This window comes from Osmerus mordax, chromosome 14, assembly GCF_038355195.1.
Source record: "Osmerus mordax isolate fOsmMor3 chromosome 14, fOsmMor3.pri, whole genome shotgun sequence".
NCBI classification, from domain to species: domain Eukaryota; kingdom Metazoa; phylum Chordata; class Actinopteri; order Osmeriformes; family Osmeridae; genus Osmerus; species Osmerus mordax.
In genome coordinates this window covers 9,860,992-9,881,428 of record NC_090063.1, presented here as the reverse complement: position 1 = coordinate 9,881,428, position 20,437 = coordinate 9,860,992, and the positions used below count along the sequence as shown (strand labels likewise).

The 20,437-nt window shown below is 45.9% G+C and overlaps 1 protein-coding gene across 1 annotated transcript in view; it reads right to left on the bottom strand.

The window, feature by feature from the left end:
* Positions 1-390: 390 nt before the first annotated feature.
* The window catches only part of LOC136955989 (catenin alpha-2), a 64,738-nt gene continuing 44,691 nt past the window's right edge, over positions 391-20,437 (bottom strand). The window contains exons 6-11 of the mRNA XM_067249786.1: positions 15,760-15,911; positions 14,047-14,160; positions 8,753-8,934; positions 7,668-7,773; positions 3,102-3,236; positions 391-1,570 (exon numbers count right to left, since the gene is read on the bottom strand). Coding sequence (XP_067105887.1) covers positions 1,283-1,570; positions 3,102-3,236; positions 7,668-7,773; positions 8,753-8,934; positions 14,047-14,160; positions 15,760-15,911 — 977 coding nt within the window. The 3' untranslated portion in view covers positions 391-1,282. The remainder of the gene's footprint in view (positions 1,571-3,101; positions 3,237-7,667; positions 7,774-8,752; positions 8,935-14,046; positions 14,161-15,759; positions 15,912-20,437) is intronic.

The window sequence follows — 20,437 nt, the reverse complement described above, 5'->3', positions numbered from 1 at the left end:
CCTTGAAGGTATCTGGAGGTGAGAAGAACTATTGCTCAATATAACATTTTGGATTACACAGGCTTCTCTGGGGCACAAAGACAGTTTCCTTGTCACATATTTAGCCTGGTTTGCTGTGTAGAATCGTCACATTGGACATACAAAAAAATGCAGCTGTCTGACTAAGCACAGTAGTCCAGTGTAAATTCTGCTCAAGTTTAGCCCCAAAAATATAACATGGAAGCAGTGGCTATGATCCATTCCAGAAGGTTTGCACCCTTCCCTGTTGCTGTTAACTACATAGAGCGCAGGGTGGGGGATGTGCCTTTAGGAGTGGATCAAGACAGGACATTCCAGAATTTTCTGGCCCCTGAAAACCAAGAAATAAACAAACAACACACACTTAAAGGGTTTCCAAGTCAAGGGATTTATTAGGGAAGGGTGAATATAAAGGTAACTGTATTTAGGGACTCTATGATCTGAGCAAACCACAACTAGTCACTCTCCGTGGGTCTAAGTTACATGGTACACAACAACCAATCAAAGGCAACATTATTCAGTGATATTTTTAAATTAATTCTTTTTTTAAACTGCAATACCATAGAGACCATAAATGTGCTTTGAGATAAAAACACAATACGGATTATCATCAACATCAGGAAAGAAGATACTATCTGACTTGATGCTGACACTTAATGGTATCTTTAAACATAAGTTAATCCTATCACTACTAAGGTAACATAAGAAAAGAGAGTCATTATATACCAAGTTAGGAGGAAGCATATAAACTTGGATAGTATCCCTTTTTCTCTACTCTTCCCTTCAACAGAATTCCTCTCATAGACAGGCATCGTACAGTCAGCCAGTCAGCAGCTGGGATAACTCTTGCTAAAATAATTGACAACCACAGTTGGGTCATGATTGACACTTTTCTGATGTTCGTTTTTTAGTTTTCTTCCTTTTTAAAGTTCATTGTTTTTAAAGTGACCCACATTCTGACTCACATGTTAAGCTACAATAAAAGAAGAACAATAAATAGTGTTTGACGCATGCCGGCTGCCTATTGGCCGACAAAAGCCCAGGGTGCACATGGGAGTTGTAGTTTTCCAACTTAGTGAGTACTGTAGTCCTCCCGGTGTCTCCACAACCCTGAACACAGCTGGGAGGTGCCATAAGTAGATCTTGACTTAGCCAAAATAAAATAAAAACAAAATTAACACAAAGAGAAAGAAAGGGCGGTATCTTAAACTTCTCTTGTCATAATTGTTGTAAATTTTTTCTTCTTCGTTTCAGACGGACGTTTCTAGAAGGAGTCCATGGCCTTGAACTCGCTGAGGGCCTGGACGGGTGAGATGTGCTTCTTCTGGGAGCCTCGTCGCACACGCGTCTGGCACTCCTCGGGCTTCTCCCTCTTCACCAGCGGCTTCTTCTCAGGGGCCTTCATGCGCCATGAGACCACGGGCGAGTTGACGGCGGCTGTGCCGTACACCTTCTGGTACTTGGTTGAGGCTACGTAGGAGGCCTTGACGGTCAGCACCACGGCATTCATCAGGTTCTTGGCCGCCTGGATCAGTGAGGTGGCGCTGTCCAACTACAGAGTTGGGGAGGGGGGGAGGATAAAGAGTGGGTGGATAGAGGAAGTGGAGAAAAAGATTAGTGCAAGTGTCTTTATGTACAAACATTCACTTACAGAAAGGGTCTCAAAAACAGTAGCAAGTTCATTCGAATTCAGATCTCAGCTCATGAACGGCATTATCATCCTAACCTACAAGATTGTATACAACCTATTTGCAAAGCATACTCACAATACGTTACATTACTTTTTCCTTTGGGGAACTTGGAATGCCTGAACACGCAATCTACTACAATGTGATCTTTCCCAGATAAAGTGTTGTTTGAAGAAAGAGTAAGAGGCACGTGTCTAACTGCATGGGTTTCCGCTGCCTCTGACAGGTAGCTGCTGCTGTTGAGAGATCCTGGAGTTTGGTGAGGACGACAAAGCGAGCCCACCTGCGCTCTCTCTGTCTCTATCTGTGAGGCTAGACCCAGGCAGTCTTCTCAACTGACAATTAAGGGGAAGGAGAGGCCGGCTCTGCGCTACACGCCGTCCGCTTTGGGTCGTAGCGGCACTGCGTAATTAGCGGCACTGCGTAATTAGCGGTGGTTGAGGTCGGGTGCACTCTTCTCCTGCCGCCTGTTTTGTTTGGCTGACATTTTAGAGTTCACGGACGCCCTTACACCCCCTCCAAGCCTTCCACACACACCACCCCCTCTTCCCCACCCTCCTAGAGAGGAGTCAACCGGCGAGATTTAATGAGCGTAGACTCCAGCTGGCCAGTGTAAAAAGGTTAAGGTCTCAGCGGGACCCCTGGACTCCCCATCCACGGTCTTTAGATTTGCTTTAATTGACTCCCAACAGGACAGACAAACACTGGCAGGACATACAGTTACAGCTCCTACTGTAAACTGTATCAACCCCCACACAACTCTCCAAAGAAGGTGAGAGATGATTGGTTGATGAAGGACATCCCTCCTGTAGTGTGTTTAACTTAGGGGGTAACAGTTACACCCCCCCCCCCCCATCCTGCCACTCCAGCCATGTGATAAGAGGGAGGTGGGCGGGAGGGCATACAAATGTGACTTGTGAATAAGTGGGTCTTGATATTGTCTTGGTACCTTCCTGGTAGTGCCGGAGCTACACCAGGACTGAGAGCTGTAGGTTGATTTTAGCCAAAGGTACTACAGTATTTCAGTGAACACTCATAGGGGTGGATGTACATTAGGGGAATAAGGCACAGCTTGCAAATTACTTTGAAAAAGTATGGTACTTAACATTATAGTACCCTAACACCCTTATAAAGGGTGTCTAAGAAATAAATGTAGGGCAGGTCAATCCAACCTGCCAGCCAAGTTACAGCAGCTGGTTGGGGCTTATATGATATACATATACTATAAGGTATAGTCTATACTTTCTTTCAAATGTAAAAGGTAACTGAAGGGAGTGTAGTATGACCTAAAGCAACATGTATCCAAACTTTGCAAGGAAGGGTTGCTGATTTGAAAAACACACTCTGCTCTCACTTAAGTGTACAGGACCAACAAGGTCCTGGGGTGCAACTTACCCCGGAGACGATGAGCTCTCCCCCCAGGTTCTGCACCTCGGCCTTCACCTTGCTGCAGATGTTGAGCTGGTGGCAGTACAGGGCGATCCTCTGCAGGTAGGCCAGCAGGTCCTGCTTGCATGCTGAGTCAGGGCACTGAGACACAGACACGCACTGGGTGAATAATACTGAACTAAATGCTAGTGCTTAGTTTTTGTGAAAGGGTCTTTTTGTTTGACGTTGTATGCTGAGTATACAATACTCAGGGTACTAAGTACCCTGTATAAATGGATACAGTACATCCTTATCTTTTCAGTGAGAATTGCATGACACAGGTCTACAACGTCTTACAGTTAAATAAAGCAGAAGTTGGAAGTGACATATTAAGGACTGGTTTGAGAAAGAACAAAGCATTTAGATGAACATTACCAGGCCTACATTGCTAGGCTAAGCCAATACAGCAAATAAAGGAGGCCATGCATCTAAACCTACCCAGCATACACCACAGAAAGTTAGCGCTTATGCTTGCTTCCAGAAATCCCATGAGTCTACTGGAGGATTAGAGAAGAGTGTGTCTGGCCCTTTAAGCACTGTGTGAAATTGTTTTGTACCCACACCTTTCTTGCACCATTAATATTTAAAGGCTCCAAACTAGGACATTGAGCAGTACATAGCTGAGGTGATTAGCACTGCTCACTTCCTGGTCCCCAGGACTCAGAGCCGCAGACGGGAAAAGCTATACTGTAGTTAAGCCAGGGGACTGTAGCATCTTTTCCTCCCCCACTTCTCTGTCTCTAAAATACACACACACACACCTGTTTAGGGTAATTTGGTCCCAGGCTAAGCTCTAATGGGCAGAGACGGTCTGCAAAACACATCATCCTGTTGGTACAATGTAACTCAACTTCATCACTTGACAAACATACATTACTGGGAATCCGACTGTGTGGTGAGAAGGATTAATGTCATGATAAAAATGTAGCTGAAGTAAACAAACTGACCCTCCACAGGAACACATTCAGTCCTTATTAAGGATCATGTCAGAGGAACACTACACACACACTAACACACACACTAAAGTCTGCCTAACTGTCTTCATAAGCAGCTTTGCATGCCGATGTTGCAGCCAGTGAAGCTACACTCAAGGCATGATCACTTCCCTGTCACTCCTAGCTCAAATCACTGCTAATTCCACCACACAAACACACACACACACACTAGAGAAGCCCTTCTCGACAGTCTGGTTTAGGCATGCGGCAGACAATACTGTTTCTTTTGTTCCTCCCCCTACACTGACTAATAGTCCATTTCATTCCCAGATTGCCTCCTGATGTAAATAAACAGCATGGCCCATTACCTTGCCAGCACCAAGACTGTAGCTTCATTCTGTCCTCCCCTCTCTCTACCTCCCTCTTTACACTCTTCTGTCTCTCTCTATCCCCTTCTTCCTTTCTCTCTCTTGAGTAACCTGCTCATGACCTCTGAACTCACCCTTACCCTGGCACTATCAGAAACATAACTTGAAATATAACTTACATTTACATTTAGTCATTTATCCAGAGCGACTTACAGTAAGTACAGGGACATTCCCCCGAGGCAAGTAGGGTGAAGTGTCTTGCCCAAGGACACAACGTCAGTTGGCATGACCGGGAATTGAACTGGCAACCTTCGGATTACTAGCCCGATTCCCTCACCGCTCAGCCACCTGACTCCTGACATAACTTGTATCACCCAGCATCCTGCCCCCCACCCTTTTGCTTTTTTATACATAATTGGTGCCCAAAACCAAATAAGCCTCTAAGACATGTTGAATAATTCCAAGAGAGTCTGTTATATATGACTCCAGTATTGGCCACAACTCCAGAAAACAACAACCATTCTCCCTAATCAGAATCACATTCTGTGATTGATAGGACACTTGTTATGAGCCTTGTACTGTATATAGAAAAAGACAAAAAATTGACCTCCAAGTTCTGCACAAATCATTGAGGGAATGTCACACTTCTTAAGTTGTTCTTAACCTCCCCGAGCCAGCTCTGAATTCTACTTGTTAAATTTCCCTCTACTCATGCCCCTAGGCGATCTCAATGTTGTTTTATAAATTGTTGTTTACACCACTGGACGTCCATGGAAGAATACCAACAAACCCTGCTCTGGCACAGACCCCACACTGAGTCTGTTTGGTTGACCAATTAATATTTAACCACATCAAATTCACATTTTGTTGCCTGTTCCTTCATTCATTCAGGGTGCATAAGATAGTTCAGTGCCTGATCCAACTGAAAAACAAAATGAAGGTCATATTCTGAAGAAAAACTAAGTGGTCCTGGAATTTCACAAATCCTGTCTTGCCACAAGTTATTAGACTAGTTATTCTATTTATCAGAATAACTTTTTTTCTGATTCTGAATATGACAATCACAGGATTTGTGATTGTCATATGAAGGTGAAGAGACAGAAAGTGTTCCTGTTGTGTCTCTCTGAAGGATTTCTCCTTTGACTGTTACACCATTCCAGTCAGCAGGTGGTGAGGAGGTTGTGATGATCTCTTCCAGGGGCTACCTGGTTTGTAGCTCTGAAGACCTAGCAAATCTCAAAGCAAGTATTTTCTAAAGACAACCTTGCACTGTGTGGGTGGGGGTTGGGGGTGGGCTAACTCTTAAGAAAAGTTTTAGAATGGAGGATGGTAGAGGGAGGTAGGGAGGTAAAAGATTGACAAAAAGCAGTCTCTCTTTCAAACTACTCGGGGGTGAAATGGAGTGTGTTGTCTTGAAGGGGGTCATGCCATGTCAAGTGCTGCAGTTAGCAGACTCCTAACAAGACTACCTCTCCAGCCAATCCCCCATCTCTCTCTCTCAATTCAATGGGCTTTATTGGAAATAATACATATTGCCAAAGCAACGGTGGAATTACAGAAATATTCATCAATATAAATCACAGCCTTATATATACTTATATTCCATAAACTCACATACAGAGAGACACACACGATAGTTAAACATATACACGTGTAACCACCAAACAGGTGTACAACTTTGTATTTATATTATTATTATTCAAGTCGATATATTATTAATGTTGCCAATGTTGCTCTCTCGCTCTCTATCTCTATCTCTCTCTTCATTCCAACCTACCCATTACAGAAAATGGACCACACCTCTCTATGAGTGAGCATTAACACTGAGGAAGTGGAACAAGGTTTGCCACTTAAGAGACCTGCCAACTACATGTCCTCACCAGAACAACGTGCCACAGCACAATGAAAGGGATATATTAAGACTGGTGGATCAAAATAAGGTAGTTTATGAGAATGTCTCTTGGGACATTAAAACATCTAACTAAGGGAACTCAATGTTTAAACATTTAATGGCTTTAGTATTTCAACTGAGTCTGGACAATGCTAGTCTCCTGATGCTTAACATGGAAATACTCTTAAAGAAAACCATTTCTGACATGAGTTCATGGGAGGGAAAATCAAGGACCTTCAGTCCACCTCGTGACTATAGCATTTCAGACTCCTGCCTGAGAATAGGAGAGATGGATGGAAAATGAGTGACAGAAGGTTGTGAATATTCAGCAAACACCAGCCTACTAATCAGTTAAAAAACTAAATTAAAAATGGCAAGCCACCTGCTCGTTTCATTACAGCAACTGTTGATTCAAGCCTAGCCGACCCCCTCCCCCCCAGCTCTGATTGGACATGTGACAGGTTCCCTCCCTCCCTCCCAGCCCTGCCATCTAATGCTGGCTGACGCGTTACAAAATGGTGGCTGGAACACGACACACGCCCACAGTGGTACACAGGATCACCTACAAAAACACACGTCTACTACATACTGACACACACATACACCCACACATGCAGTTTATCTCCATGTCTGAGCATAATTGTTTCCATTCTGTGTCACACAATACATTACAAACACTTTTCTCTGTTCGTCAACACATGCTTGACCTGACTTAACTCAGGCAGTAATTACAAGCCTAACAAAGGCAAACACGAGTCTTGATGACTCAATAAGTCAAAGTGGAGTCCTTTCTTATCAAACACAAGTCTAATGAAGAATATGTCATTATCCACGGCAGCACTGCTAGGATCCTTATACATAGATGGTAAATGGACTGCATTTATATAGCTCATTTTAGCAGCAGACAAAAAACTTTCCATTCACCCATTCACTCAGACCCCAACGTCAGCAGAGCTGCCATGCAAGGCGCTGGCCTGACCATAAGGCGCAACCATAGTCTTGCTCAAGGACACTTCGGCACATGGCCTGGAGGAGTCGGGGATAAAACCACCAACCTTGCGTTGAGTGGATGATCCTCTCTACCAAATGTACAGTGTTCTGAAGTCTTCTGACAGCCATACTGGACACGCTCTCGCTCATCTCACACACAAACACTCAGCATTACCCTACACTTTTGCACACTGACTAATCCACAAAGTTATACAAACTCTTTCTCCCCGCTTGTTATTCTGTCCATCAGAAATTTGAAAAAATTCGGGAGACTTACGCCTTTCAAAAGGTCTTTTATGCCTGCCTCACACACACACACACACACAAAGCTGAAAGGAGTGTGCCTGACCTGGTCTGCGACAGCCCTGGCCAGCTTGTCCATCCTGGAGCCCGCCTCGGCAATCTTCTTGGCTGCATTGATCACGTCTGAGGAGTTCTTCAGGGGGCCTTTGCCTCTGCAAGGACACACACACACGTGCACAAGCACACACACACACACACACACACACACACACACTGGGTAAGTATGGCTCACACCACTCCACCAACTTTTGTGTGCACCACAAATAACACCGTTCACCTTTCTCTATTGTTTATACTTATTTGTTATATTCTCAGTTCTGGGTGGTACAGTAGTAACATGTCATCTACCACCTTTCAGTTGAGCTGGAATAATTAGAAGTACAGATGAGGCGACAGTATGTTTCACCCTCATTGTGGCTTTCATACTTGCACAACCAAATCTGGCAAGGTGACCCCAGCGTGGTCAGTGTGTCAGTGACCCTGAGGGGTCACTGACACAGGTCTGTGCTTGACTACCTCCTTTCTTCGACCGCGGTATTCCGCCACGTTTGTAGGCCGTGTGTCTGTGGACTGTCTCGTAGTGGGCAGGGAGTTCGGAAGTGACCAGATGGAGGGGATTCAAAGAAAATCTGCTGCCTCTTTGTGAACAGAAGCATGGAGACTGTAAACAGTGTTGGATCAAGCACCCAACCCTGATGTATAATCTAATACAAATGTGAATGCACGTGTTTATCTGTGTCCGTTTGTGGCCCTGACCTTCTCACTAACATCGCCACGGTAGGAAGTTTGCCTTCGAAGCCCAGTGACAGCTGGCTCTGGGCCCTCTGTCCTTGACCAATCACAGCTCTGAATGTGGAGACGCTCCAGCACGGTGAGAAATCTTCTGATACAAATGTGGGATTTGGCCAGGACTAGATGAAGACAGACTATTTGTAAATTGAAAAGAGCTCAGTTAAGTGATAGTCTTAAAGAAGGGAGGCCCAACCCTGTTCCTAGAGAAGGTACCCTTCTGTAGGTTTACATTCAAACCCTAATCCAGCACACCTGATGCTAATAATTAGCAGGTTGACAACCTATGTCAGGTTTGTAACTAGAGGGGAAACCGTGGGGGTGGGGTCGGTTGGTTGTTACCTGGTGAAGTCAGTCATCTCCATCATGATCATGCACATCTGCTTGGCCAGGACAATGATGTCATTGCCGTTGTCGTCCCATTTGGCCACCTCGGCATCCAGCTTGCACTTCTCCTGCCGGAAGCTCTCCACCTGCTCAGCAATCTTAGCCTTCTCCTCCTGAGGTAGCTGGGCCATGATGGCCTGAAGGCGGCGGATGGGGGGATGTAGAGGGGGAGGGATAGAGTGGGAGCGGATGGGAGAGAGAGGTGTGACAGAGAGTAGGAGGATGACAGAGGAGTGTTGAAGAGAGAACGGGAGAGAAAAGAAGAAGAGGATTAGAGAGAGGACGAGGGAACCAATAGAAAGACGTAAGGTGAGAGGAAGATTGGGAATTGAGGATGGGCAGAGGGAGAGAAGAGAACAAAGGCAATTAAAACTTGGCAGTAACAAACGGATGACACACCGTGTCAGCTTAAAGACCATTTTGTTCTCAAAATAATGTGGTTCTGCTGGCTGCCATTCTGTTAAGTACCCCAATCCTCAACTCAGTAGGAATGGATATTGAGTTTGTCATTTGTCTTTTTTTTCAATGAGAACTTTGACTTTCCTTTACCCTCATGACATGTTTCGGAAGACAGTTATAAACTTTACAATACTTTTTAACCTTTCATTTTATACTAATGTACAGGGAAATTCTAATTCTACGCAGATTTTTTTAATTCACCCTCACCATCTTCATTTTTTTCTCTCTCTGTCGTGAGAATACATCTGCTTGCTCCAAAAGCCGTTCAGGGCTAGTTTGAGACGGCATAAATCTTGTGCCAAGGTCACAGGCGCAGTGGGAGCCCAGTATTATTTGGGAGATAAATGTATAATTACCTCACTTCTCAGAGCTGAGGATGAATTATGCATTTGTTCAACGCTATGTCAGTGAGGTGAGGAGAAGAGAGAAGTAAACTGGACTACATTAGGTCGATTATATTGACTCTGGAGTTGAGAGGAGAGGGGGGAGGGAGGCGGGGGCAAATAAGAAACAACTAAACGAAGCATCCATTTTGCAAACGGCTATGGTTGTTTAGCAAACTCGCCCAGACTTGACTCCCCCAACCAAAACTCTGCAAGAGAATGACCGTTGCTCTCATTATGAAATAATGGCTCCCGACGCCTCCATTCTTTCTCTCCGCTCTCTGCCTCTTTTCTCACCCTCTCCTTCTGTCTCTCTCCCTCATCCTTTCTCGCAGCAAAGCTGGTGTGTGGAGAGATTGTGAACACGCGTCATCTCTCTCCAGCCCCTCACTGGGTCTGTGCAGCGGAACATCACAACAAAATAGCCCTGGCTTTCCTCTCTTTTTTCCTGTTCCCCCTCTCTTTCTTTTTTTCTGTCTCTTGTCTCTTGAGTAGCTTAGAGACAAATGAGCTGGAGGGGAAACAACAGAGGGGAAGAAACAGAGAGAAGAGCTTGAAAGAAAACCAATCCCGAGGATGGGAGCATCAGAGATGGTGGGAGATGGAGAGCACGGTGCACGTCTGCCTCATCTGCCTCATCTCACCATGCCAGATGAGTCCTGAGTCGCTCGCCTGCAGATCACTCTGCTGAACACACTCGTTTAAAACACGCACAAGCGCTCCCAGCGTTAGCAGGGTCCCTTCCACAAGGGGGGGGGGGGGGGGGACTCACTCCCTGTTTTGAGTTAAAAGATATTCTGACGGCATTGTTTTCCAACCGTTACGACCACACCAACCGACCTAATCCCCACCCGGTCTGAGCGACTGTATATTTCCCCCACGTCTACGCAGCGTGCTGTGAAATCCTGTTAAACAGCATGGGTGGCGAAGACACGCAGAAAACACTCAAAACACGCGGCACTAATGTGCAATTCATCTCAGCGGGAATGGCCTATTAGAACAATGAGGGCTCCCTTGTGCTGGCTTTGTTGTCCCGCACCCTGAGAAACAATGACGCTGCTCTGACGTCAGCCAACAGGCCAGCTAATCAGGGCACATGCTTTTCCCTCGCATGATATGAGCGAAATGGACAGCAATTCAGAGTGGCCACTCCTTGAACAGCAGGTAGGAGTGTAACTGTGTGTGTGTGTGTGTGTGCGCCGCTATTGACCCCTCAGGCAGGGGAAAGGAATTTTAATATCTTCTCGGCTCAGCGCCGAACATCAATGATTCACTCGCCTGCTAATTATGGATGGCACTGGCCGTGTGACAGAGAGAGGCTGTGGGATGTCATGGAGGGCTTGGTAGCCTGCTGGGAGGAACTACGGCTACCTGCATCACTAATAAGTGTGTGTGTGAACTGTCTTGGCAACAGCAGAGGGTGTAAAGGGTATTTTTGGGGGGGTGAACTCGGCCGTTTATGCGTTGGCTCAGCGCATTGGCTGTGCAGTTAATTAAGACATTAAAAACAATGGTTTATTTGTAATTACTGTATAAACTATAGAATACTTCAAAGTAGGGGCAGCAGGAATACACAACACGGTATTCAATTTCAACCGGTCCTTGTCCAATTTCAACCAGGCTATTTGGAAAAAGGGGTTCCATGTGATGAAACCAACAAAAACAGAGATGGATGTTACATTTGAGGCCCGGATTGGGCTGTCATTGGAGCACAGGATGGTGAAGAACAAGAGGTGAACTCTTATTTCTTTCTAAGCTTTTTCTCTCTCCCTCCATCCCACCCTATCTACCCTTCCTTCCTTCTCTCCAGTATTCACTTATCCCCAAATCCTTTCCCCTGCCTTGCTGATAACAACAAGGAGCAGGACTCGGGAGCTTAACACGCGCGCCAAATCCCGTCCCGCCGAGAGACCGAGCCAATACACTCGGCGCCCCGGCCCTGCGTCTGCGGGGGATTAGAGGCAGCCGCGCTTTCCGGGTTCTCTTCACGGCGCGCCCAAGAGAGAGAAGAGAGGCGTCTCGAAATGACTTTAATTTGTTTCATTTGAAATAAACTGCCCCGACACTCAAGAGTTCAATTTTATGGCTGACCTATCTACGGTGTTATCCAATCCCTGTTTTCAAAAGAGAGAGAGAAAGCGAGTGAAAAGGGGAGCGTTGTTAAGTCTCCTCTCTCTGTGTGAGTGTGTGTGTGTGTGAGCAAACTCTAGCGAGATAGCAGGAGCGGCTGTGTATGGCCCTTCCCCTGTGTGTTGTGCAGCCCTCTTACTATGCACGTTTGACTCTAATAACTTTGCCTTATGCATAAATATAATAGAAGTGACAAGCAGAGCGGAGCACCAGGAAAAGCCGCTCCAAGAACAAAGACTCCCGGGATGCCCTGGATTTGATTTCCCCTCTGTACCAGAGAGAGAGAGAGGGAGAGGAAAACAGATATGGAAGGGTTGCGTGAGTCAAGGAGTGAGAGAAAGAGATAAAGGGATTTGTGGGTGAGAGTCAAAGAAAGAGAAGAGGGGAAGGGAGGGAGTCTAACACCTGTGTGATACTGGGTTTGAGAATCATGCACAACCTCAGTGTACCTGTGTCAGCTGCTAGTCAGACTACAGAAGATTAGGTCTGCTGGTGTCAATCTCTGGAGAAACACTGGACCAGCAAGCGTGTCATTGTGGATCTTCAAGTGTGTGTGTGCTTGCCATGACCGGGAAAGACTAGCATGTTTATCATGACATGGCGCAGTAAGTGAACACAATAAATATTTTATGAAGGTGAAAAGTGTGTGTGTCTGACCAGTCTAATAATGATAACTTGTTTAACCCTTGTGCTGCCTTCGGGTCACATGACCCAAAGGTTCATAACGAACCATCGTTGTGTTTACCCAATTTTACCCAATACAAAAACAAATAAAAATTATTTTCTTTTAACCTTCGCAATGTGGGGGGTCTGAGACAGCCCAACGGTTAAAAGAAAATGCTTCACTTTGTTTTTGTATGCTGTAAAGTTGTCGCAATACGACGGTGGGTCACAATGACTGATGGGTCAGAATGACCCGAAGATAACACAAGGGTTAAGAAGTTTCTTTGTGTTTTAGCATCCACTGACTGCCAGGCTTTTAACAAAGCGACACAAACACACCTCAAAAATGTTACAATTCTGATTTGCCCACTCACACAGCTGCTGCTCTTCATAATGATAAACAGTAACTCACCAGCCACTAAGTTGTTGTTCTGGTGTTCAGTGTGTGTGTGTGTGTGTGTGTGTGTGTGTGTGAGGCAGGGCTCAGATGGCCTCACGGTGGGGTGTCACGGGTGCCCTGGTGGGACGTGGGGTGGCCAAACTGTCACTGCTTCTCACTCAGGCACACACACTCCCGACCCCCCACAGGTCTCCCGGAACGCCAGCTGAGATCCCACAAACCATCTCAAGCAATGTACTGTAACACTCCGTATGGCCAAAGTGAGCGTTCCAAATGATAGAAATCTATTCTTTTTTTTACTGTGTCCATGAAGGGTTTTGCTGAAAAGTGAAATCCTTCACTTTTTGTCGTCTTTGAACTCAAATAAACTCCCTATGTGAGTGCCCACACGTGGCAAAATAAGAAAAAAACATTAAGAAACCCTTTTAGCTAAGCTACCTATCTGCTCTGGCCTCTGAGAAGCTTCTGGAAGACCACAGCTCGTTCAGCTCTCTCAACATCCTAGACTATATTATTATCTTTACTTGGCCCAAACTGAAAGAGAAATGTCAAAAACGGTATCAAAAATAAATTATAATTTGAAAGCTAAAATAAAACGAGTGCTCCTAATCGTGGACTAGCTTTGATGGCAGCCCACCAACCTACACCAGCTCCCTCCTTCCCCAGTCGCTTCTATGCACAAACACTCTGTCACTCTGTCTGCCTTAACCCCCCCCCCCCCCTCAGAGCCGACACCCTCCTAATGTTGTTTAAGCCGGGCCTCAGTAGAACAGAACAGGCTTATGTGCACAAAGCCTGGAGCCCCCTGTTGACGGCGACGGCGGTGGGTTCTGGCACGCATCCTGAGTGTTGCTCCCTTGGTTGTCGAAGGGGATCGGCTAATTGCGGTTTTGTTTGTGGTTGCGATTTAACACCTGCGGCCTCTAAACGGGAGCTTAATGCTAGCTCATTTCAAAATGAAAGTAAAAAGGGACCAATGAACTTTAAATGGGTTTTAATTTGCGCATGTCTTTAGTCGTAAGCCTACACTGTACATGCTGAGAGCTAAGGACTGTTACGCCGCCCGCGGTAAAAGATTTTCAACGACTTAGGCGCCCGCACACTCGCAAGGAAGATGTCCTAAGTTGCAGGTTACGTTACTGGTGATTTACTGACATGCATGCTGTCACTATGCTGCAAGAGGATTCTCAAGAAGGCCGTGGCGATGCACTCACCCTGGCACTCTGTCCAGCGATGAGCTGGTCGTCCTCGGTCTGGACACTGGTCCTGCTGCGGGCATCGTAGTCCTCCTGCTCAAAGTCCGAATCGTCCTCCAACTCCTCTGGTGTCTGGAGAGAGAGTGAGAGAGAGAGAACAGGGGATGAACAGAAGAGGGAGATGGAGGTGGGGGGGTTATAGAGGTCATTAGAATAGTCCGAGATAGAGGACATGGGGGAAAGAAGCAGAGGGGGGGGGGGGGGGGGGGAGAAAAGAGAAATGACTTTAGATCAACAGGCCTATCCATCTGTCCCTGAAAGGGATCCAGATCTCCTTGGTGTCCTTGCTGCTCCTCTGAAGTGTCTGCTGAGAGGGGCCGAGGACAGACCTGAGCCCCCTCTGTGACAGCGCTAAGATGTCCCACAATTAAAACCAGTCAGATCTTCACATGGATGAATTATTCAGCCAATCTTGCACTGGGGTTTCAAGTCCCTTGCATCATTGTTTTTGAGGCACAGCGTTTAGGTACCATAAGAGCGCAATACACCCCACACACTTTAAGTGAGATCAAGCAACCAAGTGAAAGAAAAGTGTGTGTGTGTCAAATGCCCTGAAGGGTTCCTGTGGTTGAGTCTTTACTTTTTCGTTCCAATATTCTCCACCTCTCATGTCTGCCATCAAGTGCAAGGCTAGACGAGGGGGGTGGAGGTTAAGAGAAGGTCTAAATGCAGCTAATTTGTACACATGTTCTCATCCCTCCCAACCCCCAATTAGCATTAGCCATGTTGGGGCCTTGGGCAAACCAGTAGGAAAACAGAAGAGAGATATAGGAGGTGGACATGCTTTAAAAAAATTAATAAAAGTATATTGTTGTCAGTCAACAAAGGCGTTCGTTACCAAGGCGACAGGGTAAACAAACATTAACCTGTCCTCCCTGGCTCTCGCAGAGCAACCTCGGTAGCGAGGCGGGAAGGAGCACTAGAGAAGCGATCAGTGCGTCTGTACACAGTGTCGAGAACGTTCTCCACAGGGAGACAAGATTAAACAGAATTTCAGGAAAATGTAATATGGTCTATTGTTTAAGCAACACGTGTCACTTGAACCCCCAGACAGCCCCTTCTATTCAGCTGCTCTGTCTGTTCAGCTGCTCTGTCTGTTCAGCTGCTCTGCGTGTTCAGCTGCTCTGCGTGTTCAGCTGCTCTGTCTGTTCAGCTGCTCTGTCTGTTCAGCTGCTCTGTCTGTTCAGCTGCTCTGCGTGTTCAGCTGCTCTGTCTGTTCAGCTGCTCTGTCTGTTCAGCTGCTCTGTCTGTTCAGCTGCTCTGCGTGTTCAGCTGCTCTGTCTGTTCAGCTGCTCTGTCTGTTCAGCTGCTCTGCGTGTTCAGCTGCTCTGTCTGTTCAGCTGCTCTGCGTGTTCAGCTGCTCTGTCTGTTCAGCTGCTCTGTTCTTAAAGGTTCTGGTGGTGAGGTTCTGCAAGCGTGGAAGTTCACGTCCAAATTAATTTCACGTTGGGATGTGATTGATCTGCTGGCGATGTTAGCGGCAGCTCAGAGTGAAAGAACTCCAGAGTGTACCTTGTACCCGTGCAAATAGGATCCTTTATCGTTATCTCATGGTATCATCACATAGGAAGTAAGCATTCGTGAAGTAATAAACTGTATATGCACAGGATATCCTCCAAATGTGTGTTGAAGGGGTTTATGTGTTCCGTGAGTGCGTGTGTCTGAGCGTACCCTGATCATCAGGACAGCTTTCCGGATGTCACGGACCCCGTCGTAGACAAGGCGTGAGGCGTCGATGAATTCGTTCTCCTCGAAGGCCTGAGGAGGGTTGGTGCTCAGGGCCTCGATCGCCACCTCCACCTGCTCGGCAAAGCGGGGCATGACTGGAGAGGAAGGGGGAGGAGGGGGGCAGGATGGAAAGAGAGAGAGAAAGAGGAAGGTAGTTAAAGGCGGGTTTTGGTACGCTAGTTAGTAACATTCTGAACTTGCAGTAGGAAGTGGAAAACTTGCAAAAGGAATGGGAACAGACAAAATGAAGCTTTTTTTGTGTGTGTGCACATGTGTGTATGTGGGTGTGCACGTGTGTGTATGTGGATGTGCACGTGTGTGTATGTGGGTGTGCACGTGGGTGTATGTGTGTGCGCGTGCTCCGGCCAAGCGATTGTCAACTTTATTTACCCTGTCAGATGCTTCACTTGTTGGTCACTCAGGGAAAAGGCGAGGTGTCACCCTAAATTTCTGCGTAGGGACAGAACGCCTTTCGCATGCCAATTAACCGTGGCTAGGCTACCCGGAGCAGGCCTTGTCTGTCTAACATATTTGTGTGTGTGTTGGTGTGTGTGTGTGTGTGCATGTGTGTGAGAGCCAAGACTGACAGCTTAGACAGACAGAAGCTCACATCGACATGCCAAAGACATATTTAAAATGTATTGCTTTTCTAAAACAAAAGAAAGCAAATTGCTAAATACTTTGTAAAGCTTCTTTTTTCTGCCCTTCTTTTTTATTTTAACAAAGCTTGACATTTGAAGAGGTCCACATTGCTTTGGCAAGAGCTATGTGACATCTGTATGTTCTGTGTGTTCTCATGAGCTGTGTGAAATATGGTTAGACGTGAGGCGTACACACTGCATGTATAAATACTGAGAAGGTCGGCTAAATCATCTACAGATGAGTCCTGGTAATTGGATGCAGATGATGTTTAATAATGTGTTGTTTTATTAATGGCCGTCTGCTGAGGCTACATGATAGCACTTCAGCGGCCGCGCTCCATGGGAATAGATCGTCCAAAACAAAGAAGAGAGGGGACTGACGAGGAGATTGACGTGACCTTGGGCCGCAGTTACGTGCACGCACGCACACATGTACGCACGCACTTTCATCTTTCATCAAGAGCACTTTCATAGCTAGCCATGTCCACTACTCTGTCTTCAATCAACCACCCCCTCAGAGAGAGACAGAGAGAGAGAGAGAGAGAGAAGGCTAGCGAGTAGAGAGAGAGTGAGCGAGAGAGAGAGAGAGAGAGAAGGCGAGCGAGTAGAGAGAGAGAGAGAGGGAGCGAGAGAGAGAGCGAGCAGAAAGAGAGAGAGTGAGCGAGAGAGAGCGAGCGAGTAGAGAGAGAGAGAGTGGTGGGGGGCTCACTGTAAGACCCCACTTGCAACGACATCTGAGGCGCGTCAGGAGAATAAGACGGAAAGAAAAAACGGATTGACGTGATATCCTGAGAACGTCTGTTGAAATATTCAGAAGGGCAGATGAAATACTGACATTACAGAAAAGGAAAGGAAGCCTGAATTTCTGAAAGTAGAGTTTGGGAATGACCCAGGTGAAGATACAGAAGAGGTCTAATGAGGATACAGAAAGAAGGAAGGGTGAGGAGAGAAAAAAAGAGAAAAAAGAGATGTTTGTTCACCACCAGTGGCTATTCCCTTAACTTTAAGAGTGTGTTTCATTGTCGTATTCCACGTTTCTTCTCAGCCTGTGACTGAACTGAGCCAAATCAATTAGCCAGCTCATGCTCACAGGTACCATTGATAGAAACGTGTCTATTTTCTTTTTTTTTTGAAACACAAGGGTTTATTATGCCAAAACATAAAAGCCGCTACAAAAAGTCTCTCACTCTTAACCTTTTTTTTTTTTTTTTTCATTTTTAATTCGGTTTAATCCACTTACTGAGGAAGCGTAAAATAGGCTTTTGGGAATTTGCAGGGAGAGGAGTTTTTAAATATAAATATTTAAATGTTTCTCTGAGTCCCAAATGGGCAAAGTTGCTGATGGTTTTAAGGAGCAATTTCACTCATTCCAGTTGAGAAATGATGAAGGGAATTAAACGTGACCATGTTGGAATGGATTTAGCAATCCCCCCTCGACACACACAGACACACCCCTGCTAAGCTGAACTACATCAGTACTTTACAACGCTAAACAAGTGCAAGTAAAACACTAAACAGACTACGCCCTCTAAAGGAGCTTAAAGACATTTTGATGTCAGGAAGAGACGTATTGACTTGTGACGTGTTAACAACCTACAGCTCAGTTCGGTGAAATATAAACGGCAGAAGATACAAACATAAAAGCAACATAACCCCCAAAAAACTACAGCAGTAAATTGTGGAGCATGTTAACCTTCAAATAACAGGTTTCAAAGCTGTGATTTGTGTTTGAGGGAGCCGGTGGCCAAGACTGACCAGAAGGCTTTCCACCCCCATTTTGATTTAAGATTGAAGACCTCAAGCCTTTTTCCTCACTCTTCTCCCTCCATCTCTTTCTCTCTACACCTCCAGTCTTTCCTTCCTTCCTCTCTCTCTCTCTCTCTCTCTCTCTCTCCTCTCTCTCTCTCTCTCTCTCTCTCTCTCTCTCTCTCTCTTCTCTCTCTCTCTCTCTCTCTGCAGTCTCTTCCATTACAGCCTCAGCTAAACATTCTAAGTGTGTCTACAGGTCTATAGTGCTGACTCCTACCCAATGCCCTCGTCAGCTTTTCATTACACCTCCCACCCACCGAGCTGGGCTCCCTCCCCCCTCTCTGCTCATCCAAGTCTCCATCTGTTTCCCATTTAGGCAAAAAGAAACTAATTTTCCACCATCATAACAATAGATTACAATAGAGTGACTCATCAGTTTTTAACGACTGTGCTGTACACACCTGGGCGACGCCGGGCAGCCATTTTGTGCTTGTACCAAACACTGTCCTTCGCAGATAAGATTGTAGCTAACTTTGTATATCCTACTTCTTTCTACTTCTTTCTCTTTCCTTCCATCCCATCATCCTTATTTATTTCCTCCACTCTTCAACCCAATATGATGGTTGTTATTTAACAACAGTGTGTGACATTGGTGGATTCCAAAAATACAGTTATTTTATATCCTATGGCTGTAACTACCTTTCATTTACTTAATCTGCCTGCAATGTCCACGAGTCTGCATGTCACCTGCTGTTCTACCACAATGGACTGCACTTTGCCTGGAAACTGAACAGCACTCTGCTTCCTTAAATGGTACTAAATATATATAATACATTTTATTCTACTCTTTGCAGGAGCCAACTTGATGATGGACTTCAAAATGTGTCCTTTTTTCATACATTGTACCCGGGGGGCAGAGATTAGTTTAAAGGCAGAGAAATTAAGGGAAAGTGTAGAGTGTAAGGGAGGAGAAAGAAAGCAAGGAAGAGAGAGAGAAGCCATAACCACTTTCCTATTAGGCTATTGATTTCACCCCACTCCCAACCTCCTCTCAAGGACAAGCTTCAATACTGGTGCTGTATGTGTGTGCGTGTCAGGAATCTATGGCTTAGCGTTGCAGAGTCGGGTGCCTGGGCTTCAAATCGGGGCACACTCCATGTCAAGGAAGAGGGATAGGCAAAGGCAGGGTCAGGTGGCAGAGATAAGTGGCTGAGGTTGGACGGATGTCAGTTAGTGAGGGAGGGAGGGAAGGAAGGAAGAAGGGGGGAGAAGCAGCATGTCTGACATGAGTGGATAAACACAAGCATACAAATATGAATGACACACACACACAAACTTGTTTGCATTTATACACACACACACACACACACACACACACACACACACACACACACACACACACACACACACACACACACACACACAAGACTGAGGCATGGCAAGGCAGATGGGGGGGGGGGGGGGGTCCAACATAAATTATTTCGACAAAAATCCTTGTTCAAATCACTTTTTGGAAAATCCTCTGTGACATCTATCGATTGCTTGCTGGAGTCTAATTAATTGCAGCCAGGGCCTTCTGAAGGTGTGAGAGTAACGCAGGCTGTGCATTCTCCTTTGTTTTCCTGCTACTCTTGATCATCTGGCACTTAGCCTCCCATTCCTCTTAATCCGGATTCAAATCTATAGACATCAAGTGTGAAAGGCTCGGAGGGAGGGAGGGATGGCACACTGTAGGTTCACAAAGATCAATAGTAGTGTTTCATGGCTTGGATCAGATGTGCATGATGGCTCAGAGGACCCTAACCACAAGGAGGAGGGAAAGTGGGGGGAAGGCATATCAACAAACAGCCCTTCACAAAAGAAAAATATAATGCTTGTTGAACCTGTTCAATTTCAGACCTTCTTACATTTCAATAAGCCCATGTGTCAGGCTCTCGAACGACCTGTCCTGGAAGGTCAGAGGGCGTCACCTCATCTAGCGTGTGGACGGCCACTTCCTGGTTTTTGAAGTACTTAAGAATAAGAATTTGCTATAGTATTGCCGTAGTATTGTTCCCCCTATTTCCAATTTTCTCCTCTGTAAAAAGGAGCCCAGTCGGCAGTTTGTATTAATTTCTTCAGGGAAGGTGGGTGGGGGGAGATTGGTGAGAGGGGAGTATGGTGTCCTAATAGTATTGTGTTTGACTCCTATTAGGCTGCTTTAACCCCTGATAAGACCTGCACACAGCCTT